Consider the following 25,836-nt stretch of genomic DNA (forward strand, 5'->3'; position numbering starts at 1 on the left):
CTGGCCTACATAAAGGCCCTAGGACCGCCCACCACCTTACATGCTCGCCCTGCATTGGCCACCTCCTAAAGGGGGCGGCATCCTGACGGTCGCGCTGATGACGTTTTGCTCGCGAGGCATGTGTCACTAAGACGCTGTCTCGCGTTATCTCCCCTTCGCGTCGCGCGGCCAGCGGCATAGTGCCCACACCGCCATCGCTCGCTCCACATGCACCCAATACCTTTACAACCAAGAAGACTCATGAGACATAATTGTGGGAAAACGGTGGTGCAGGTTTATTTGCATACAAATAGCAGATAGGTGGGTCAACTTACAGGCGATCCAAGACGGCAGCCCCTCGCTGACCCGCCTGCCTAATTAGCCAATTTGCACGGTAAGTCGATGCTCTTGACGGTGCAATACTTTAATAGTTCTCGTTTACTCCCGCCCCCCCTGTCGGGGCGGAGCGATGAGGCACACCCCCGGTCGGTTTAGGCCCCCCGACCGCCCGAAGGACTAACGGGGCGCCGACGTTGTTTACTGGAACCCCCTCGGCTCCAGGTTCTTGGCTCGGGCACCCCTACTGTGCCAGGCAGAGGTATTGCTGTCTCCTTCTGCCGCAGAGGTACCCTTACTGTCCATCTGCTTCCAGATCGCCCTGTACTCCGCCACAGCTCTGGAGGAGGCCCCCGTCGATGACAGAGCCCCCCCACCCACCTAGCTACTTCACCTCGCTCTCTCTTTCGCTCCACTTGTACTTCCGGGAGGGATATGTTCACCCCAGTCCCGACAAATGCACCCACCTAAGAGCATTCTTACACGCAACAATTGTATCGCCCGCAGATGGTGGGGCCGTGAAACCAGGACGCCATCGGGGAAGCCTCTCTTTAATTCCCTGTGGAACCTTTGCCACGGTATTACGCCCCCAATTGTACTTGTTTCTCTTGTAGCCTGCCCCTTGTCACTTCCCTTCTGAATGCACTGTTAGCTACCTCATGTATTTGTTCACCTAATGGCGTTACTTATCCCCGCACACCACATTCAGGATCTATTCCAGAGGCACCCTTCACCTTGAACCCACCATTGCCGTTGCGACCCTTAATTTACCCCTTATTCAGGTGCTTAGCCCGATAGTGACCATTGCATTTGGGCGATTGATTTAGTCTCTCCTCCTTACTAAGCCTTTGGGTACACCTCTATCATAGCACCCTTCACCGCACCGCTATGGGGATTTCTTGGACGGTCCATGGGACACGCCACTAGAACATAAGCCGCACCTCGGATGGGGATTGCTTAGATACGGTTCTTAGGCCACCCTTTAGCAAAAACCACACCTATTAAAGAGATTCCTTGGCGGTCAGTTGTTTTGTCCGATGTTTGTCCCAGCAAAGTAGGGTCTAATTGTGTGTTAATTATAGGCTGCCAACACCAATGATTACCTTTGTGGATTGAATGGAGCAGTCAAAACTCTTGCCCCCACTACCTGGGCCCCTTCGTAGCGGCATGTGTCACTAAGACGCTGTCTCGCGTTATCTCCCCTTCGCGTCGCGCGGCCAGCGGCAAAGAGTGAGCTTCCATCCTGACGGTCGCGCTGATGACGTTTTGCTCGCGAGGCATGTGTCACTACGACGCTGTCTCGCGTTATCTCCCCTTCGCGTCGCGCGGCCAGCGGCAAAGAGTGAGCTTCACCAAAATGTGTAATTTTAAAAAGCTCTTAAAATAAACGACAGTTCCAAGTGTCCGGACTATTTTATTGCATCTTTGTGAACAAAATGCTTCAGAGGGAAAGGCAAATAAGAAAAATATCTTTAATTACAGAATCAGTCGATGCTCAGAGGTGTTCGTTTATTGAAGTTCTAACTTAATTTATATGTAACTGTGAAGGATAATCTGTTAATAGTGTATTCTATGAGTCAGTGGTTCTAATAAGTGCGCAATGGCGATGAGAAATATTGTGTGACTTTTGATGCAAGTGGTACAATGATTTCTAGCTGAAATTCGTCACTTGGCAGTGACTCAGGGAATCTTTCCTTTGACCTTTACTTAGGTATGACATTTGAGAGTAACTCAGACCCTGAATTGCGATATTTCATGTATTTTGTCTTTTTCAGGAAAAAGAAAAACTGTATGTGGAACTGAAGCATATTTTGGCACGACAGCCTGGCCCTGAAGCAGCTGAGCAGTTACAAATCTATCAGCAAACATTAAGAGAAAAAACAAAGCAACTGAAAGTAAGTTGAATAATGGATAGTAAACAACTGCTTGTATAATTTTACTAACAAAATCATTTATTAGCAAGCTGTGAGAAATTGGCTCTCTAGTTGGGTGAGGGATGCACCCTGTCCAAGTAGGGAACACAATCCTAGATACACACTAAGATATAACCTGTGCTCACCCTCTGATAGCTTGGTAGCTTGGCACAGAGCAGTCTGGCTTATCTAAAGAGGCAATGGTAAAGTATTTGTTCAATACATACACAGTAACACAATGAAAACACTACCAAAAAAACGTACAGGTTTAGATTAATAGTGTATACTTTTATGAGTAAAACAAGACCAAAACGACAACAATCCAATAAGTAGAATTGGAGTTATGAGTTTTTAAAGACTAAATAAAAAATAGTGCTTAGAAACACAAAGCACCAATTGGGTTATCTGGTCATGCAGGACTGGGTCAAATCTGAAAAGTCAAGATGACCGCGATGGAGCGTGGGTCGGATACAGTTCCAGGTTAAGTCTCGCTGAAGGTTTACCTTGATAAGATCAGTTCCAAGAGTCCTATTTGCGGGGAAGAAGTTCACAGAGAGCACGGTGAGCGTTACTGATGGTGGTCCACGGACCCGAACAGCATCTGGGCGTCATGGAAAGGCAGGCTTGAGCCCCGCTGTTGGTGATGCTGCTGTCCGAAGAGGCGAACTGGCACCCACTCGTGCAGATCCTTCGAGTGAGAGATGCGGTTGCAAAGAGAACGCACCCATTTGTGTGCTTGTGAAGAGCCCAAAAGATTGATTTAAAAAGCTGCAGCACAGGTATCCCTCTTACATGGGCCCAGGACTGGATTGGCACCACTTGGCAGCGCTGGACTCACAGATGGCAGAGTACAGGTGCTGCTTGGAGAGTTGCAGGAAGTCTTTGATGTCCCTGAAACTGCAGAAAACAGGAGGCAAACCAGCAAGCCCTTGATGTCACTCTGGGTTCAAGTGAGATTCATCCAGTCCATGTCCCTAGCAGGGCACAGATCTGCAGGCAGCAGGGCCACCCAGCACAGCAGTCAAGCAGTTCCTTAGAACAGACAGTCAAGCAGGGTGGCAATCCTTGTAGCACAGAGGTCCTTACTTCTTGCAGAGTTTCCTCACAGGTGTAGTGTCTTGGTAGGGTCAGAGCCCCAGTATTTATACCCAAATGTGCCTTTGAAGTGGGGGTGACTTCAAAGCCGCTATTTGAAGTGCACAGGTCCCCTTACATCCCAGCCCAGTCTGCCAGGCGATCTGTGGGCGGTTATCGGTCCTTTGTGTGAGGACAGGACACAGCCTATTCAGATGTAAGCATCAGCTCCCTTTCCCACTTCCTGCCCAGGAAAGCTATCCGAATGCAGATGAATGAAGATGAGTCCTCTGTCACACCCACCCTTCCTGTGTTTGTGGGTGTCTAGAGGGAATGCACAAATTGTAGCTGTCACCTAGCCCAGACGTGTATTGGAGACAGGCTGCAGGCACACAGAGCTAAGGTAAGAGCAGAGAAAGTGGCTTTTCTACAATAGGAATGTAAAATAAAACTTAACCGCTAAAGAGGATTTGTCATTACCATTCCAAAGATATGAAACATGATTTAGCTACTCCTTTCTAATTGGGAATTAATGCTTAAAAGTGTTTTAACGAATTCCCAATGCTAGCCTGTAAGAGTAGCAGGCCTCACAGTAGTCAAAAACAAATTTGGCTGTTTGTCACTTCCAGGAAATGTAAAACTTAAAAGTACATGTCCTACTTTTTGCTTTCATAACACCCTGCCCTCAGGGATACCTAAGGCCTACCTTAGGAGTGACATATGTAGTAAAAGGGGAGGTTAATTCTTGGCAAGTATTTTTAAATGCCAAGTCGAAGTGCCAGTAAGCTGCACACACAGGCACTGCAGTGGCAGGCCTGAGGCGGGTTTGAAAGGCTACTTCTGTGGGTGGAACAATCAGTGCTGCAGCCCACTAATAACATTTAACTTACAGGCCCTGGGTATATGGTATACCACCTTAGTAAAATAAACATGTCAATCCGGTATACATTAATTACAAAAATGTTTAGAGAAGAAGCACATGCACTTCAGCACTGATTAGAAGGGGTAAAGTGCTCAGAGTCCTAAGGCCATCAAAAATATACAACAAAAAGAGGAGGAGTAAGGCAAAAGATGTGGGTTACTCATCAGAGAGAGCCATTTTCCAACACAAGCTGTCATGATCGAAGATCACTTTTCCCACTGTAAGCAAATAGGTCTCACACTCTTTCTGCGATCAGTTTGAGCTTAATTTGAGCTCTATTCCCCTGAGCCCAGCAAATTTAGGAGTGAGGTATTCCAACTAGTCTGCAACGCCTGATTTATTAATTCACTTTGAAGTCAAACATTTCCCTGTGGAGCTCTCACCTGCACACAGGTAGACAGTGAAAAACAATGCACAATTCACTTCATACACGCTGAATCACAAAATTCAAAATGCAAGCCTTCTGTCATAAAGGTTTGCTAAGCAACAGTTATGCATAGTGCATGTTTGCCCATATGAAAGAATGGTGTGGTGGGGGGGAGTGGCGGAAAGGGATTTATATATGAGATACATGTATGGACATGTCTGCACTCCTTGATAAAAGCTGGTGGACCTGGGGGAAAGCCTGCTACATCCAACTCCGACTCTGTCAAATGGCAAAGCGAAGGCCAGTCATGATAGTATTTTACATTAGTGGGCCACGCGAAAATGTAAGATTGCAGTGAGGAGCTTGGGAGCTGATGTAAGCTCTAGAACTGGAGTAGGTGTCCCGAATTTAGACTGGTCTGATCTGTGTCAAGAAATGCATTAAGTAATAGTAATAAAGTTCATCAGGTGTGCCACAAAGTTGATCCTAAGGGGGAAGATGTAATGAGATTACTTCCGCAAAACGCAGGCAGATGTAGCGTTGGGAAGTTAAAGTAGGTGAGCAGCAGGACTTTGAAACCTGAACTAAAAGTATAAACTGAATATAAATATGCAAAAATGAAGGCACTGACTGCCAAAATTTGGTGCAAAAATGCAAATTATGAGAGTTAAGGCTTAAATTGTCTTAGATGATACAAACATGACTTAAGCACGGCAGAGATTTGAGCTATGAAGGTGGATTTATAATTGATGAACATGCCAAAGTGAAGATCCTAACGAATAAAGTTGTGTCATGTAAGGACAGAGGCAATTATTTTCGCCCCCACCAGAGTACACAACGTAGAGCAGTAGTCAAGCCCACTTAAAACACTGACCATTGGCTGATTGCACTTCGAGTCACCGAATGTAGCTGCTGCAAACCCCAAAGTTAGAGATTATCATGTCTGTTTTGTTTAAGCATATGATTAGCACAGTGCCATCCACGCCACGATAGAAAGTGACAAAGCATTTTGCCATTTTTTTACAGCGAATTCTTTGAGGATAGAGCTAACACGTGAGGGTGAATAGTATGTTTCCCCCAAAATCACGGTTCAAAACATTCCTTATTTAATGTAAGAAGGCAATACTTTTATGTCTGATCAAACATCTGCTGATCATCAACACCTCCTGCATTGTCTAGTATTTTTAGAAAGTACCACTTGAACATCAAAAATGTCAAAAACGAAAGTATTAATGTTTGGGAAGTAAGCCAGTAAATTCTGATGGTATGTTGACAGAGGTCGTTATAAGCTATGGAATAATACATCTTCTGTGTGGGCTTTGTTTGCCCTAGCTTGGGTGAAGCAGTTGAATTCTTTAATAGCAAAGGCTAGTTCGATCTATACTTCAGTATTGCACACACTTTCTGCCAGTTTAATTTGCCACTAGTCGATTATTCATCTGCTGCTTGAGGAGATTGAAATGCATTTTTCTATCTGACAGACTAGACGCTTGCTTGGAGCTTGACTCATCAGCCCATCAGGTTCACAAAGGCTCCGGCCTCCTCTCACCTAGCTGAAAGCCTGCCCTGCGTGGATTTATATGGCTTCAGTGCATCCACCGGTGTGGCAGATGCTCTGAAGGCACAGATTATTGCTGAGTGGGAGTGTACAGGGAGGTCCACTGATGGTCACAACCTGCTGTTCACCAGATCTTGGTGAGGCTCAGCCATCGGAAACTCTGTAGTTACTCTGACTCAGAATGAGGTAGGGTACCACAAGTTTGGCAAGTGGGAACTCTGCTAAATCTTGCCAAGGCTCACAGTCAGCTAAACTATGAACTAGGCCCTAAATCTGTCCATTCCATTTCCCACCTCAAAATGAATACACACAGGCTCATATTAGGCTGGAATTTGGTCTAATACATCTTTCCTGTCTACATTTTTAGTTACTTTTTAAATATTCTTGTCAACCTTAATATTCAAGGTGCACTGATCTTGGCCTAATTGCAAATCTGTGTCAACCCATGGAGGATAGCTGTTGCTATATGGGGATTGTTGGAGCCCTGAGCTAACATGAGCACACGTTTGTCAACTGTCAACACATTGGTTGGGTATGCTGGAGAAGGCCATTCATTTGCAGGGGATTAGTTTGTTATTGTAAAAATGAAATGTGGAAAATTCATGTTTAATTCATATGTGAGGCTGTCCTTACAATGTAATTTAAGTGACTTAATGTTCCCTAAGCTGGACATAGGCTTCCACTGTATTATATTTTATATATTCCAATATATATAAATATATCTTTTTAACCTTTTTATCAAGTACTGCTCTACCCAGTGCGTTCGTTCACTTTGCATAAGAATAATCCATTCTGTGTAGCATAGTCTCTACTTTCGTCCAGGTTTCCTCCTCGCATGTGCTTCTGTAACCTGGCATTGTGAGATCAGGGTCAAAGTTGCAGAAGACCAAGAAGAGGAAGCTCGAGGGTTGCTCTCAATACTTTAATGAATACACTCTACACTTTAACCTCATTTGGCTCTCTGTACAAACCACAACAAAACTTAGTAGTCTGTGAGATGTTATTTCACATAAGGGTATGCAGTCATGAAAGCGGTACTTTCTCATTACTATACACTATTATGTCTAATTCATGTTATTTGGTATGATATGCCTTATTTGGATGCAGTGTGAACATGTTTGGTGTCAGGTTCCAGCAAAAATAATATACCAACATCTTTGCTTTCTCTCGTTCTCAACTTCATTTGTACCTCACTAGCTTGTGCCTAGACTGAAAAATTACTTCAAAAACTATGAATTCTCACTATGAATTAATTTTAATGCGTCGATTTTCTTGCTGTTTTCTGTGTGAACCATGAAATGCATGAATCGATCCACTGTATAAAAGACACCATTCTCTAGCTGAGTTCTACTTTACTCATGTATCCTTGAGACCATCTGGTTGGTAACATCACAGATTACATATAGAGCATCACGGTTGCCTATGACTTCAGGCATATTTTTTCATGATTTGCAGGGTCAAAAGATGCAGAAATTATTAACAATGTTTCTGATTTTGAAACATGTTCTCTGCCTAAGACTTCATTCTTCACGCCTTTCAACAAATTTAGTTGACATATGACAGTGACAGAATCCTGTGTAAATTGTTTTTCCTAAATAGAGAAGATTCACAATGTGCCTGAATGTGAGCTTTGTTCTTTAAACCCTTCGCAGCTGGGCAAATTCCCATGCTGTGCTGGGGGGCGGGGGCGCGCACCGCCCCTGTGCTCATGATGAGGTCAGCTCGTCATGAGCCACGGTGGTCGTGTGCTCATGAGGAGCTGAGCTCGTCATGACCACACCCGTTTCTTTAGAATGTTCGCACAGCAGGGGAATTACCCCAGCGTGCGAGCGTTCTAAAGGTCATGACTAGCTGAGCTCGTCATGAGCACACGAGCACCATGGCTCATGACGAGCTGAGCTCATCATGAGATTCGAAGGGGTTAATGCAGTCAAAGGCCAACTGAGAACAGGATATGAAGATGTTTATGGCTTCCGACAGATCTAAATTTAAGTCTCCATCAAATGGAAGAAGTATAAACTGTTGTCATTCGGAACATAGAGAACAAAGATGAGATTCTAAAGAATATACACCTTTCTCCCTTTCTGAACCTATGTTACTCTCTCTTAGAGAAACCTCAGTCAAAGCCTCAGGGGTTGTGGTTCTGTCTCTTCACAGCCAGCCATGAGAAAGTTCAGTTTTTTCATTAGGCTTTGTGACCATAGTTGCCACCCACTAACCCCTCAGAGTCACTAAGGACCTGTTGGAAATTGTGTTACTGGTTGAAGGGGGTGAAACTCTTCTAAGGCAGCAACCACAATTTCTGTCAAGGTGAAGGCACCAGCAAACCCTAAATTAACCTGTGCTAAACCCTCGTAGCTTGACACAAAGCAGTCAGGCTTAACTTAAAGACATTGTGTAAAGTATTTATGCAGCATTTCAAATAGTAATAAAGTTAACCCATAACACAAAAATAATCCCACACCAATTTAGAAAAATAGAGCAAAATATAATACATTATTTGACACCAAAACAGCAAAAGTCCAATCAGTAGAACCAACAATATGTAATTTTGAAGTTTTAAGTAAAAATAGTGCCTAGAAGCACCTAGCCCCAACTGTGGTTATCCTGTCATGCCAGACCAGGACTAAAGTTCAGGCTGACTGCGATGGAGCAGAATCCGGATACAGGGACACTGTTAGGTCTGCTGAACATAAGTACCTTAAATCCTGGTTTGTGGCGTTCCCCACGTTAAAGATGCGCCGCGCAGCGGCGGTTCCGTGGAGCTGCAGGGCTGCGATGAGGAGTTCTGCGTAATCGTCGAGGATGCCTTCAACAAGGAACTTGCGATGAGAAGTCCTGTGTCGAGCATTCATCATGCACCAGCAGTTCCGTAGAAGCTGCGGGGTTGCGATGTGGAATCCTGTGTTGTCATTTAGGAAACCGTCAACAATGGCTTGTGTTCCTTGAATATGAATTTACCTTGAAAAAACAAAGACTAGAGGCATTTGGCAAAACAGGAACAGTTGGTTTAATTAAACACTGCAGCTGGGAGTACAGCATAAAGGAACGGGTCTGAGGACTGACTCAAAGTACAATTGTTTTGAGCACCTTTATATACATTTCTTGGAGCATCATAAACAATTCATAGATCCTGTTTAAGGGAAAGGAATGTGGGCCTAGTCATGGAGCCATAAATTACTCCCACTTGATGAAAAATGCAGGTGGGTCTCGACCTTTTGTGGACACGATGAGGGCCAGTGGGTAACACGTCCAGATGTCCAGCATGGGGAGCGCGTGATCACTACATGTGCTGTGTGTGTTGTGTCCGGATTGACAGAGTGTTCATAGCTTTATGTAGCATATAGCTTTATGATGTTTTGGAACCACACGCACCCTCAGGCCATGTGCATTTTATTAGGGCCAATCTCCCTGGACCATTGTGGTGCCGCTGCCTATCTGTAGGACTAATCTGGCAATTTCCTGTTTGCACATTTGTTCTACTGATCACATGCCTCCCCACATGTGATCTCGTCAATCAGTTGCCTCAGACCTATGGCGCAGGGCCTGCCTGACCACTTATTTCTGACTCGGGGTTGATGGAGAGGCCATCTTGGGTTATTTCGACAAAAGTGATTTGATTTTGTTTTCATGCACACATGTATCATTGTGTACATCAACATCAATATTAACACTTACAATGCGAAGGCCTAAAGAGAGGATGCATCGCGGAGCAGCGGTTCCGAGGAGGCTGCAGGCTGAGATGTGAGGTTGTGCATCATGAATGCGTCAAGTAGCAGTGGTTCCAAAGCAAAGCTGTGGGAGATGCATTGTCCTGCCTCTGTTGTGCCCACAAGACCACCGCTGGGCTGGCAGAGCACCCCCAGGCTCACTTCCAAGGATCCAGGACTGGGGTGGCAGCACTAGGGGGGCGAATACTAACAATACACTGAGTGCAGGTGCTTGGTTCAATGTGGTTGGAGCCTTTTCTGTCGCTGATTCTCTGATCAGGACACCAGCCCACTAGCCCTTATAGTCACTCTGGTGGTCCTGGGTTCAAGATGCAAGTCCAGTCTCTTCACTCAAGTAGCAAGGTGGCAAAGGACATATGCAGTTTCAGGAAGAAGCTCAAAACATGGCTCTTCCCATGATTGCTCCTCCATAACACCCCGTCCTCCTCTCTGCAGTGCTGAGAAGCCCTTGGGCAGCTATGCGCTCTACAAATCTCATAAACATACTATCATTCCTTCTTGCAGAGCAGTACAGCAGTCCTTTTGAGTCTTCCACAAGTCTAAAGGAGTATTGGTTGGGTCTGAGGGGCCTATATGTATACCTGGTGTCTACTTTGAAGTAGTAGAATGTTCTGGAGGTTTCCATCCCAAAGGTGTTTGGAATTTCCTGTCTCCCTGCCCTGGCCCCAGCTTTCCTGAAGTTACAGTAGACTCGTGTCAGACCCTTTGTGAGTGTGTAGAGGCAGAACCTTTGTGATGTGCAAGTGTAGTAGGTGACAGCTCCTCCCCTCATCAAGTCAGAGATGGCCCATCCTACCAACACCTATGCTCCTTTGTCTCACTGTCTGGGAACAATGCATGTAGACCAACTGCCAGCTACACATAGTGATGCAACCCAAGACCAACTGCCAGCTACACCTAGTCATGCAACTGAGTAAACAGACTGCAGGCACCATATGGTTGGGACAAGAAAATGCTAACTTTCTAACACTAATTACAAAAAGGGGAGGACCTGGTACCCTAATCTTTATAAATTATTTAGAACAACCACACTATATTCTTTTAGTGATTGGGTTATTTATTCATTCTCATTTTTCAATTCTTGTACGTATGTTTGAAAGGACTTTATGTCCTTTTCTTGGAACATATAAACCATAACATATACATAATCACATACATGAATATTTACAACACATTTGACACAATATACAATACCAATATTTTTAGACAAACATCAATTTGACACAGTTTCACATACATATGAATGATGCATTAACCAATGTGCCATATGTACTCCACTATGACACTATAACGTTTAATTCAATAAACCATTAATAGTTCAGTTCTAATTATTTTACTGAATCAATTGTGTTTCCTTTTATTTCCAATTCAACTAACAAATAGCGATTGCCGTTGCGTTTCGAGCCTCACGGATTCTCATTGGGCTCTCATCAGGGCTTCTTAGTCTCAACACATTGGTACAATCTACAATACAAACGGAAGCAATCTGTCACTTATCTGTCACGTACCCTCCACTTCTCTTTTTTACATCTTTTTGCCCACTTCTAATCATACCTGCCAATGTTCTTTACACCTTCTCCAATAGCCATACGCCTTATGCTCTTTGCTGAATAGGCTGAGGTTCTCTATCCTACATGAACAATAAAGTTAGTTTTTTTTTAAAACCGACACCTGAGTAAAGATTTCCATTGCGCCCTTATGACTGTTTACCAAAGCAACCGACATACCTTTCTGGTCTCCTTAGGCTGCGGGGTCACTATATCAGACATCTAATTATTTAAGGCTGTGACGCTGTTCCATTCCTATTGAAAAAATCAACAATCTTTTGCAACATTATAGCAACATACTGTTAGATCTAAAAATGTGCCCAGGATTACTTGGGACCACATACCTGTGTGCCGTGTACTTGATAAACCAGTTCCACAACTGATTATTCCGAACCTTAGTTCTACGCTCTATTTTTTCTAATTTGAAACAAAACACATGACGGGACTTGTTATTACCGCGCGTAAAGCTAAATGTCCTTGCTGACATGTTTGCAAACTTGTTTGCCCCCAAATTCGCTTACTTCTCACCTTCTTTACTAATCGCCACCCGATCGTTATTCGTCCTCGCGGTCTCCCATCAATTCGACAAAGGAAGTCAGCATGCACCGTGACCTTCCGGGATAAATGTGTGCGCGCTCGTGTTTCTGGGTAATGTAGTCGATTCCGGCCTCTTCCATGTCATGTGACTCTGCGAGGCTTAGAATCTTATTAGCTTTTTATTATATTAATTAGAGTGTATCTACCACATATTTTAAATTAGATTGATCACTCTACGTCTTCTACAATACTCATATTCTGCTTTTTAGCCTTCTCAAATCTGCTGAGCTATCTCTACTAGCGCTCCGGTTTCTGGGAATTGTGGTTTTAAATACCCTTTCCTTTATCATATGAGTATACACGTCCCTTTTATATATCCATCCCGTAAATTGTTTTTATGTCAATGTGGTTTCTTAATAATAAAGGTGATTTGTGTATTATTGATGACCAGATGTTGTTACTGGGCATGATGTAGGCTAAATTTATAGATACGCTGTGCAGTGTTGTTCACCTATTCCCCCAGACTTTTCCTCCTGCCCTTCTTGGAGCTGTGGATGCTTCGGGAAACAGCCTGGTCAGATGTATGTCATTCAATGGAGCCGCCATGCAAGTTGTTGTAATTATATATAGGCCCTACCTGGATCCTGTCCAATCGGGTCTGACCTCCTTGTTGTGCGAACTTTCTAACAGTAGCATTTTCAGACTGGTGATTTGAAATATAACTTTTCCATTAAAGAGGATTTCAAATTATAATTCTTTAGACACCAAAGACGACATTCCTACCTGCTTCCAATTGAAAGGTATCACTCATTAGATGTAACATGTAAACCCAATATTATCCTATGAGAGAGGTAGGACTTACAATAGTGAAAAACAAATGTAAGAGGTTTTCACTGCCAGGATATGTAACATTTAAAAGTACACGTCCAACTTTTTAAATAAACTGCACCCTACCCTGTAGGCTGTTTTGGGCCTACCCTAGGGCTGACTAAAATGTATTAAAAAGTAAGGTTTAGGCCTGTCAAAAGTTTTAATTTGCCAGGTTGAATCAACAGTTTGAACTGCAAACACAGACTGCAATGGCAGGCCTTAGAAATGTTTAATAGGGCCCCTTAGGTGGGTAATACAATCAGCGCTGCAGTCCTACTATTAGCATTTAATTTACAGGCCATTGGTCCATGTAGTACCACTTTACTATGGACTTACAGGTAAAGTAAATGTGCCATTTAGGTGTATGACAGTGTTACCATGTTTAAAGGCGAGAGCACAAACACTTTAGCACTATCAATGGTAAAATGCATAGAGTCGTAAGGCCAACAAAATCGAGATCAGCCAAAATGGAGAGATAAGGCAAAACGATTTGTGGGAAGATCTCTCTAAGCTTACCAGGTCTAACAGGACCTTATTAGAGTTTGGTAGCGGATTATCCTGTCAAAAACGTGACTGATAATATGTACTATTTGATATAATGTACTAGAGTAATCCATCCACCAGACTCTAAATCTGGCCTCATGTTTCAACCCCTGTGTTGCTGACTGCCTCAGAGAAGCATTGGTGACTTGTCCTCAGCTATGGACTGCTGAGGGGAGAAAAAACAGATGATCTTGCTTAGTTCAAAATCAGTTTCGATGCAGAATGCAATGTCAGCGATGACACCCAATATTTTAAAACCTCCCATGATTGACATCATATTGCTGACTGTGAGAAAAAGGTCTGTAGAAAATCTTGAGGAGAAATAGGTGCCCCAAAGGAAAACTGAGAAGCATTTATGCAATTATGCAACAATAAGGTCGAAGTAATAGTCCAACAAATCTAATATCAAGTGGATAAAGGAGGCCTGATGAAGCTTTGATGAATGTAAAATGCCACCTCCTAAAATAAGAAATCTCAGTTGAGGATCCAGGGCCTAAACTGAACTTCATACTGATCATCCTCTTTCCAGCCATGGGCACTACAAGGTCTGAAGTCTTTAGCCCACTTATGATTTTTTAAAACATCCAAGCTAGATTCAATAGGGTGTAAGGTAATTATATCTAGCTCTGTGGTATCCTTGCAGAGTACCAATGTTTGATGTGATCTTCTCAAGCCATTCAAGTCCCAAAAAAAGAAGTCTTCTGAGGAAACCTAGCAGCTAGTTGCCGGCTATGTACAATAACCAATCTTGGGACGTTGGAGCTTAAAGTTTTCATACCAGATGTCTCGTTCTGACTGATGGCCTCTTCATACAGATCCAACTGCTGGCCTTTTGTGGTTACAGCATGCAGATTAGTTCCACTAAAATATGTAAAACCCTAGTCCTCACATCAAAAACTACGGGGCCAAGCAACCAACTTGTGAGTCACCCTAACCTTTGATTCTGTCCTGCTTGAAGCGTTTGCACTTGAATGTTTGTCTTTGACTCATAATAGAGGCACCTGGCCTTCTTGAACTCAGCCTCACCTCAGCCTTCAGGTCGGTCCTAGTGGACAGTTTTTCCATCCATATTTTTTCAATTATGAGGTAGAATCCTTCGCAGGAGCAACCCTTCAACTTGTATCTGACTATGTTCACTCACCGGTCAAACCCAGGGGGTATGTAGGTCATGCCCACTATGAAAAACGTTTTTATTTTTGTGTTTTTTCGGTGACCTTGTTAGTCACGACATGACTGACCTGAGTATGTGACATAACCACAAATGATTTAAGGCTTTATGCAGTTTATAGGAGTAGGAAGAATAATCAAAATATGAATGAATTTTCATATCAGAAATTACATCATCCGTTCTTTTTTAAATATAATAGAGATAAATTACATGACTACAAACTACACTTTACAGAAATCTGTATTTTTACGATGGAGTGCTTTTGAAACTTGCATTCTTTTTAATATCGTGTTTATGCTTGAAGATGTGTTTATTTGACAACTCATACCAAATTACTGTGTTTTATGGAAATTCTCTGCAATATACAAAACGGATTTGAACATTCTCTTTAACACACATGAATTCCCGTCTCCCCAGCATACGTGTAAGAGTTAATTGCGGTTGACTTGTCTTTTTTCTACATCGTTAAAGAAAACGCCACTCCGTAAATAACACGTCTCTTTTCATACATGCTATATTACAGCTTCTATACAGAGCAGCGAGGCAGTCCTTTGAACAGAAGTATTTTAGACTACAATCATGTGCTTAATCGAGAGCTAATATCCATGGATTCTCTTCTGGGAAATAACAATGCTTCTTTTCCTTGTGTGATCACTTGCTAAGTGCTTTGAGAAAAAAGATGTAAAACCAATATGGTTATGTGATTGAGAAAATGAAAATAATAATATAATTAGAATGCTAATTTAAAGGCCAGTTCTGTAAAAGACTCAGCACACAGGAGGATTCCAGGATGGCAGCAGGAGTTAGTATACAGCTTAATTCCTTTTCTAGAACTAATCATGTTCAAACAAGCAAGCTAGCAATACTCCCATGCCAGTAAGCAGTGAAAGCAGACTGAAGAAAACTTCCAAAGTCCAAAGCTGAAATTACCCAGCCATCGAACTCCCCTCTATGTTTTGGCCAGTGTCGCTGTGCCTTATGTGATCAACAGAGCTTTCTGGATTACTAAACCGTGAGGGACTGTGGCTCCCCTCAGATGCTGGTGATCACAAGTATGGATTTTAATTCAGAAAAATATGTGTGCTTTCACTAAAAGAGTGCTTCTATTGCTGGTGGAGGGCTTCCCTTCACCTAACATAGCCACCAAATGCAGATGAAATGAAGCAGTGGCGTGCAAGTCCGTCCTTTTATCCTTCACTGCGAAAATGACTTTGTAACTTAACACCCTAAACTGAAAAGCCGTATCATTCAGGCCTGAGCTAGTGGGGTTAGTGCAAATTCTTTTCTGACCATTCGCCTGGGTAGAGATTGACACAGAGTGATGCTTTTAGCAAATTAATGTTTTCATCAGCGAGCCCGGCTGTTAAATTCTTCAGTGTGGTTTGCTTATTGGTTAGGTACATACATACATTATGGGTCATGGCTAGCAATGTCTTGCTGGCAGCCACTAAGGACTTCAGAGCCTTGCTGGCCCAGTGATACAGGGTGGCCGGGATGCAGCAAAGTACGTGCTCCAGGTCAGCCTGGAAACCTAGTTAACGCTATCCAGGCATAGTTTGTGAGAATGGCATGTGCCAATAGCTCTGCCAATGCAGACTGCATTGGCAGAGCTATTGGCACTTGTCATTCTCACAAACTGTGCCTTAATAGCGTTAACTAGGTTATCTGGTAACGTCCAAGCTTATAATGTATTTTCCTTTGAAAGGTCCATGCACTTCATAGAAAGACTGATTTGGCACTTGAGCAATTCAAATACATTCACGCCACATAATGATCCTTAGGATTAGTGCCACTAGCAAAACAATTTCCACACCAGTTCTGTGAATTCAAAGGCTATTCCAAGGCGCTTCTTTAGAGGCAACACCAGCCCTCCTTCCTGGTTGTACAGCAGCCAGCCCAGTCATTTTGAGGCCATGAACATGGCACCAGCATACATCGCACAACCTATCTTCCTCCCACTTCAGAGTGAATTATAGAGGAGCATTTTTGAATCCTGATGCAAGAGGTTGAGCTTTACTTTCCAAGTAAGCTATTGAATGGATATCAGGCTCAGTGCAAAGGGAAAGGTTACATTCACACTGCTTTCTGATTCCAATGAAGAATAGAGGCTTTTCCTTGGAAGGACAGATTCAAAATCCTCACGCTGGTTCAGATCCTCTAGGCGCTGGATCCAAGAGACTGGATGGTGGCCGTGAACTTGCAGGATGCATATTCCGATTTACACGTCCTGCAGTCCCAGAGGTGTTACCTGTGGTTCAAGGCAGGCTAAGAGCGATTTCTATTTGCCATCCCACCCTTCAATCTACCTCAGACCGTTGGGAGTTCATAAATATGGTAGTGGTGGTTGCTGTCCCTCTTTAGAGTTTGGGAGTAGGTGTATTCCTTTACCTAATCGACTGGCTGCTAATGGCAGACTCTCTCCAGTCAGTCGTAGTCTGCCTTCAGACAACAGGAGTACTCCTTACATCAATGAGCCGAAGTCCCACCTAAACCCCATGCAATGGATCCCATTTATTGAGGCAATCCTGAATACTGTGGTGTTCAAGGCCCTACCACCATTGAGCCAGTCCGGGACATTCAATAAATGATTCTGATATTTCAGGATCAGTCCTAGCTTTCATTAACAATGGCTCAGGGGCTTCTTTGTCTCCTCCTCACTCCAAATGCCAGGTGGCACATGTCGGCCCTGCAGTTGAACCTCAGACCCCAGTAGGCTCGGCATCAGGGCTGCCTTTCCGGCTCAGGATCTCTAGTGGTGGTTGGTGGATGCCAACCAGACCTGTCACAAGTCACTTTCCATCCCGTATCCGAATTCCTGGTTTTGAGAGATGCTTCACTGTTGGGTTGGAGGAAGTAGCAGAATAAGGGATATCAGGGGCCTCCCATCTCTGGCAAAATGCCCACTCCATATGAACCTGCTGGACCTTTGAGCAATCCATCTGGACCTAACACCCTTCCTGCCATCCATAAGGGGGAGGCTGGCGCACATCATCACAGACTACCGCCATGTGGTACTGTAACAAGCAAGGGGGAGTGGGTTTCTTGATCCTGTGACAGGAGGCCCTTAATCTTTTGAGGTGGCTGGACTAGCAGTACATTTTCCTGGTAGTCAACCACCTAGCGGGGTCCTTGAATGTCAGAGCAGACAAACTAAGCAGGTATTGACTGCAAGATTACGAAGGGCTCCTCCACCTCTATGTGGCACAGAGAGTCTTCGATCAGTATAGAAGGTCCTGGTTCAAATTGTTTTCCACGGTCACAAATGTGCAGTGACATCAATTTTATACAGTGCGGTTTCCTCCAAGGTACTTGTTAGTAGACTCATTCCTGGTGGAGATAAAACTGCACCTCTAAGCATTAGAGATTGCATTGCGGCAACTGATTGCATTTGATTTGCACACCAAAGTTGTTGATGTCATCCTTAAGGGCAGAAGCCCTAGCACAAAGTCCATCTATGCAGGGCACTGGTAGAAATGTGTTGCCTTTAATTCCTGAAATAACGGCCCCTATGAAGGCCAAACTTTCTGATGTTCTTTTATTTGTTAGTTTGTTGGCCCAGCAAAGATTTGCAGTGGAGACACCAAATGGTTATTTATTGTCTCTTTGGGCCTTTCTTTGTTCCCCGGACCAACAGTCCTTGTTTTGGTGGGCAGTTACGATGCATTTTATGAAAGGTTTTGCCCACATGTTTCCCACCAAATAATTTGGTATACCTCATTATTTTAACCTGGTCTTGACATTAATTATGTGCATGGCCTTCCGTTCTATGTATAGATGCTCATTAAGGCTCTTAAAGTTGATAACAGTTTTCCCTATTGGCATCACTTCAGTATGCTACAGGAGCAAATTGCAAGTATTGCCATTACAACCTCCCTACACCACCTACTTTCTGGAAATGTTGGTACTAAGGACATGGGAAATCTTGCTTCCTGAAGTTATGACACTGTTCCACATTAAGCAATTAATCATTTTGCCAGCGTTCTTTGCTTTGCCTCATCTGCTTTGCCTTATCTGAGGAAAAGCTCCATCACTGTGATTCAAAGAGGGCGTGAAGTTTAAATCAATCGCACAAAAGACCATAGGGGAGCTCTTCATTGGGTTTTCGGGTGCAAAGAAAGGTAAGGTGGTGCAAAAGAACTCCCTGTCAAGACGGATGGTCCTCTGTCTCAAGTACTGCACCACGGGGTGCAGGGATTAGCGTACCCTCACTTTTTCCTATGGAAGCATGTACTACGGCCGGTTTGCGGCAGTAACACATGCTCTCATAGGGAAATGTGTGAGTGTGACCGCACCATGTGCAGTCGTATCATAATCAGGCCGTTGGGTCCGCCGACTGGAGGTTGGTCATCCCGTTTCCGCCACTGTGTTGGTCGGAGGAAAGTCTGACCGACACCATAATATGCCCCAAAGTGTCTTAGTTTTCACAATAAAATGTTATTTGCCCAGGAAATCTGCATTATCCCTTGGTGACTATCAGCAAGGTACAGTACATTAAAGCTCGATATCTAATGGTCAATAGGAGCTAACAAAACCAAGTCAGTAGCTTTAAAACCGATTTGTGGATGGAGAAGGGTCTGAGTAGGAACCTGACACTTGGGGGAAGTTTAGGTTTGATTGCAGAGGCAGAAGGGACACACGTAAGGTCCATCCAGCTTTCTTTGTTTTTTTTTTAAATGTATTACATTTTTAAACATATAATATCACATTTGTCAAATACATTACTCTTGAGGTATTAGAGGATACATTCATTGTTCTGCTCGACAGTTACAATTTGAATGCCACAGGGAATACAGCATCTTGCGTTAAAAATGCAGCAAGTTAAAGGAAAAATTATAAAAGACTGAAGCACCCATCCCAACAAGTTGAGCAAGCCACTCCTGAATGTTAACTTTAAGGGCCCGATTCCGATCTCGCTCGGAAGGGCTCCTGACGACATCCGTCAGGAGCGAGTCTGAGTTGTGAGTGCAATGTCCCACTGACTCGTCCCGCCATACGAGTGAGCGAGTACGATGTGAACATCGCCTCGCGCTCCAAGCGACTTGTACCCATAAGGTTACAACTTGGACACAGGGGGTACCCAAGGGTCCCCCTACACATGCATGTACAGTGCAGGGGGCACCAACGCGTCCCCACAACAGGGGGGCGCCCTTTTCCTTGACATACTTTTTTCTCAGTGGAAGTCTATGTACGCAACATACAACAAGCTTCCATTTACTTCAGTGGGGCTCCGAGCAACCCGAGCCCGTCAGCGCGTACTTGAATTGTACTCTGGTATTTGGAGCCCAGGAGCAAGAATCGTTCGGAAAGCTCTTAAGGGCCGAGTCGGCTCTAGGGCTTTCCGTGTGAGATGGCAATCGGGCCCTTGATTGGAATTTACAAGCAAGGCAATAATATAGTGTAAGTTATATAATAACAAAATGCACCACCAAGGATAACCGGTATGAGTGCTTGGGTTGTCTGATTGGAACTACAATTCAACGACCATGGATAACTTATCAATTTAGGGAAGCTTGTCCTCATTCTTACTAAGTTCAGTAAAGGCTAAAACCAATTCATCCCTCTAGAGAGCAATTGAATTTTTAAATTGTTCCCGGCTATCTTTTCTGGTCAAAAAAGAACTTGCAGCTTATGTCCAAAAGACATTAATCCTCCACTTATGCACAAGAAATATTTAAGGGCTTTCAATCAAAGTGTCAACTTTCTCTTAGCCACCAGTAGTGCAAGGTCAATAAATGTAGGCTTTACCTTATTTTTTTTGGGGCCTTAAAAAAGGGTGTTAAATCAGTTGCCTATCTACGGGTATTTGAGACCTCAGATCAGAAAAGAAATAACCTGGGGCAATCCCACATCATATGCTTTCATGTGGAATTCTCACTGTGGCATTTGGGACCTATTGAGGAGGAATTAGGATAAATCTTTGTGATTTGAAGGGGGTCGTGATCAGTGCAGGTTAAAGATTTTTATATGTTTAAAAACAAAGAGCACACATAACTTTGCAGGACCTGGAATATGGCCCATGTGCAAGTCAGCTGAGAGCAGGACCTCTGCATAGGGAGACAGGGTCTAAGGACCTCCTTGATGTGATGGAGTGTAATAGGTACCGGAGTAAAGGGTAAGGTGGGGACAATTTTAAGAACTCATTTCGTACATGCTTGAACTCAACTGCTGACCACTGGGGGTAACATCTCTTAAACGTCTTACAGTTTCTTGTGTCTTCTACCATGTAATGTATGTAATGTAATGTAAGGGCACATTTCTATAGCGCGGCTATCACTCCACGGAGCATCTTGGTGCTGTGGAGCATAGCCAGATGGACTTGGCCAGCAGACTGCTCGAAAATCAGAAGGCCTGCACACTTATACTAAAGCTTTACAGGCGGTGTCCGTAAGAATGTAAATCCAAGTTTTCAGAGATTTTCTAAATTGGCTCTCCGAAGGGATTTGCCGGAGATGAAATGGGAGCTGGTTCCACGCCCTAGATCCAATCACTGCAAGGGATTTCCCTCCCTTGGTGACTAGCTTAAATTTAGGGATCACCAATAGATTAATATCATGAAAAGTGGAAAATTGCATATTTCAAAAGAGTATCATATTAGAAAGAAGCTGTCCAATTTTAACAATTATACCTTTTTCTTTGTCAGGCCTTGTCTTCAGAACTGAACATGTATGAATCTCAGAATCAAGAATATAAGTATGAAATCGAAAGACTTGCCAATGAGCTGCAAAACATCAAGAAGAAATACCTTACTCAGAAACGCAAGGAGCAAGAGTCTAAGTATGAAATATGTTGGCTGAAAAATAACAAAATGTTGCTAATATTTATTTTGGTGTTTTTCTACAAAACCTGAACGAAAACAGAGAAAGGCAAGTGGGCATGTACTAAATGAAGAATATACACCCAATTTGGACTTTTACCGATCGATGTTTTTGCAAGTTCATCTTGAAGTTGACATTTATACTTTTGAGTAACTTTACTACTTTTGCTATTCACCAATTACAAATGTAAAGTTACTCAAAAGTGTAGACTTGAATGTCTCCTCACCCAACATGGGGTGTGAAGCCAATTTTACAAGTGTAAGTCACTCCTGCCAAAAAGGAGAAGCAGTAAGTCCAGCACCATACATTACAAATCACTAATGCAGCAAAGTGCCCCATCAAAAAAATGGAGGTAGGTGCTTAAAATAGAACCCCATGGCAAATTTTGTTAAACTAAAATAAAATATTTTATATAGCCTTAACTATAAACACATTTAAAATTCAACGTTCAAAAATTATCTCACAATGAAACTTTTTTTTTAAGTTTGAATATTTTATATGTGTATCTGTGGTTTTTTTCTTCAGGTCGGATCTTTCCTGTTTATAAATCTGTAAAAAAAATCATTTAATATGTTTAAACATTTAAAATATATAGCAAATTCATTGACATTTATATGTATCAAAATATTTTTTATAATTATTTTCAAGTTTAATTAACTTTTTACATTTCTCTATATTGTGCAATAGGAAATTCTTTATCCTGGTTTTGGAGATCTCCATATTGTAAGACAAAGGGAAAATTAAAAACGTTAATTTAACTTGAAAACATTGTACAGATATTTTCATGTTAAATATTGATGTAAATTCTTTTTACATGTATTTTAAATTTAGAATAACAAATTACAGCATCAATAACCTAATTTAAATTCAAAATGTACTTATTTTGAATAAAGTAAACTGAATTGTAACAATATTAATTTTACTTTTTAAATAAAATATCAAATTCTCACCTAACGTAAAAATATATATGTATTTTATGATGTAATAATAATTATTAGAATGGTGTATAGAAATATTAGAAATATTTAACAGTAATTTAAATAAAGTATACTTTAATACCAACTAATGGTACATTAATTTTTGAATTCATAAAAAGGTCTAAAAATAAAGTATATATATTTTTTCTGAGATATGTTTTAGTATTAAATGTAATTCATTTATATTGATAACTGTTTCCAATAGTTTAATTAAACATTATCACCTGAGTTATTTTTGCATTATTACCTATGATATTTTATTTTAAGCTCCTACATTATTTTCTATATCAGGGTATTACAGTACCAATGCTGGTCATGTGTGGTATTGGACTTACTTCAGATCTGAGCTGGAGTACATTTACCTCTAAAGCGTATACGTAAATGCACAGAGACTCTGCAGTCGGGCTGGAGATCACCACACAGAAAAGCGGAGGCAGAACAGAAAAGTGGAGGCAGAAACTCTCTGCCTAGCTTTTTAAATTTAATTTTGTAGTCGGTTAGTAGAACTGTTGAATGTACCACCAAAGGACTGATTTCGTTCTTGGTCGGAAAGCCTCCGACCACTGGTCGGAGACTTTCTGACTGACATTGTAGGTTTGAACTCCAACCACCTTCTTACAGTGACAGTGGTCGGAGTGCAAACATGCTGATGAATCCGACTCGGTTCCGGCGAGTTCAAGGAAACCGTCGCCCAGCTGGAAGGGTCTCATAATCCCTAACAGGTGGCATTTCTGCTGTCAGGATTATGATGGCACTTTCCAACAGCAGCACTATGTAGGCCTTTCCGACATGGAACTGCTATCGGAAAGTGTCTTTGGGGGCCCTTAGCATGGCCCCCTTCCCATTGACCGTCCAGCTGTGACACTGGGGGGCACCTATCATGGTGCCTGGCACACGGTTCAGGGATATACACAAACGCCCATTTCCCAATGGGAGCTTGTGCTGTGGGCGGTTTCCGCCTGCCAAACAAGCTTTCTAAGATAAATGGGATGGTGCAATCGCATAGTAATGAGGTGTGCGGAACTGCTGACCTATGGTCGGTCAGTTACCACACTGAAACGGTGTTGGTTGGAGTGAAATCAGCTCCTAATAGTACAATAAAATGCAGCTTATGAATGGTTACTAATATTTCCAAGATTCTTTAGGGTACCTTAATTGTGAATCTGAATAATAAAGCCTGTTGAGGACTGGTGTTATTCTGTCGACCCTCAAACATTTCTATAGCATGTTTGAGAACATTTCAGGAGGTAGCTCTACTTTGTGAAATAAAATATTTTGTAACACTCTTTTTCGAATAACAGTTAAGTCATTTTAAGATGTTTAAACTTACTATGTTTACTTTTTAACTTGCATGTAACTGAGAGAAATGATGTGAGTCATGCTTTGTTTGTAAATCAAATATGTACTCTATATAGATGCTAAGTTACAATAACAACGATCTTTTATTCTCAGGGAAAGAGAACGGACCTTGCATGACACAGGATCATCTTGCATTCAGCCCCAGAACATAGATGCACCGCGGTTCACTGGAGGAGGCTTCACTCTAAAGCACCCACCAAAAATAATGGCTTAAATCTCTTTGGAAAGTTGTGCTGCACTTTATGCCTATCCCTCTCTCTATGCCCGCATTTTTACTCTGCTCTAAATTCTGTCTCAGTTGTTTTAAAGAAATCTAGTTTGACAAGGACCTGTACATATGCAGGCATTTACAACTGGTTCTTTATTCTCCCCTAATGCAACATGTTAAAACACTCCCCGTCCACTCACTGCTAGCAGTTCATACATTAACGAAGACGTTCACACTTCTTTCAGTACACCCTTTGTGTAGTTTTAAGTTATACAGTTTTATCACTCTAGCAGACTTACCTTAGGGCCTTCATTATACAATTCAAAAGACTGCTGATTTAAAGTGCTGGTCATTGGTTGAAATCGAGACCTGAACAACTGAAGTTTTTACATATTTTTTCACAAATAAAATATTTACATGATAATTTGTCATATTGTGTTATCATTCTTATTGAAGATTTGTCTAGCTAAACAGCACTTACTTAGGATGTTATATTTATTGCACAGATATGTCTACCTAGGACACTACAATTAGTTTTACTGACTAAAGGGATATTTTTCATTCGTTTTTAGGTCTCGGCCTTCGCATCGCACATGCGCTAAAAAGGAAAACGACCTTTTCCGAGCGCTTAGGCTTTTCAGCCGAGCACGTGCACGCGTTCCATTGCCTTCAATGGCAACGCGTGCACATCAGGAGTTTCACTCGCGGGAGCGAGCAGCCCATCTGGTCGCAATTATCACTCCCGCGAGTGAATCCCTCCGCCCTGCTGCCGCGCGAGCGCTTTTTTTCTTGTTTTATTATGGGATTCCCCCAGTCCTCAGGTATACATTTTTAGCAAGTCCAGCCTCTCAGATGGGTCAGCATGTCATCAACTTGAGCCACCCATACTTTGGATACCCAATATACCGTAAGTGCAGCAGTCCTTGCCTCTGTGGTCAGCTTGGTGACTGTGGCCACGGCACACCAAGCACATCTGCAGAACCGAGGCTGAGGAGGTCTAGCCTACAGCGGGTGTTGTGGAACCAGCCATGTGAGACAGCCCAAAACACAGGCAGGGGAAGCCCTACGTCACAGGTACCTCATGACGAGCCACTTCTCAGGTGGGGCATCCGGACATCCCAGCTGATAAACAGGTATCTCCCGAGGGGTTCTCATCTGTTCTAGGCAACCCCCCGAATCTCTGCTCTCAGATTTCTCATTCAGAGGGAGCTATGCTAAGCCCCCAAAGCTCATGCTGAGGAAGTGTCTATGCAACTGTAAGACGCTTCTCATCTGTGCACCATGATACCCACTGGGAGCAGGACTTGCCTCCCTGAGGGTGACTCTCTAGGGGCTGCAAAGTGGTAATGCCTGCCCACTAGGGGGCTCAGTGACACCAAGCGCTTCACAGCAGTATGCACGGACCCCTGCACCCAACCCCCCACCCCCCGGTCAGCGCAGTTTTTATCCTGAGGAGGTCACCGTGACTGTATCCCTGGTCTATCGGAGTGTAGTCCCCCGCCCCCCCCCCCCCCCACCCCCGCCTAACGAACTCTCTCCTGTTTCTCAGGTGGAAGAGACGCCTTCTCACCCTCAATGAACTCTCTAGCCCACTAGACATGCGGGATAACCAAGACTAGCTAGGCAGTGCTCCGAGGCGGTGACCACTGCAAAGAGCGCTATATGTGTGCACTCACGGTTCTCAGCGATCCCTGCTTCTAGACATCATGAAGAGATGATAGTTTGCCCTACCATCACCCGGGGCACCCCCCTTCTCTGTCAGTCACCACTCCACACAGAGCATGTAGCTTACCATGGCAGTGCGGCTGGTGCTCGCCCCCTCACGCGCTGCAGGTCCCGGGAGCGCACTTCATCCTCCTTCGGACAGGGGGCAGGTCAGTCAATAGGCGGACAGGAGACGGGAGCAGAGCTCCGAAGGGTCGAGACCTGTCC

General features: G+C 43.2%; 1 protein-coding gene across 1 annotated transcript in view; it reads left to right on the forward strand.

Annotated features, from left to right (window-relative positions):
- Positions 1-24,326, forward strand: part of CFAP58 (cilia and flagella associated protein 58) — a 674,866-nt gene extending 650,540 nt beyond the window's left edge. The window contains exons 16-18 of the mRNA XM_086922755.1: positions 2,091-2,210; positions 21,186-21,319; positions 23,790-24,326. Of these exons, the coding sequence (XP_086778881.1) occupies positions 2,091-2,210; positions 21,186-21,319; positions 23,790-23,910 (375 nt within the window). The 3' untranslated portion in view covers positions 23,911-24,326. The remainder of the gene's footprint in view (positions 1-2,090; positions 2,211-21,185; positions 21,320-23,789) is intronic.
- Positions 24,327-25,836: the final 1,510 nt, after the last annotated feature.

This window comes from Lissotriton vulgaris, chromosome 5, assembly GCF_964263255.1.
Source record: "Lissotriton vulgaris chromosome 5, aLisVul1.2, whole genome shotgun sequence".
NCBI classification, from domain to species: Eukaryota; Metazoa; Chordata; class Amphibia; order Caudata; family Salamandridae; genus Lissotriton; species Lissotriton vulgaris.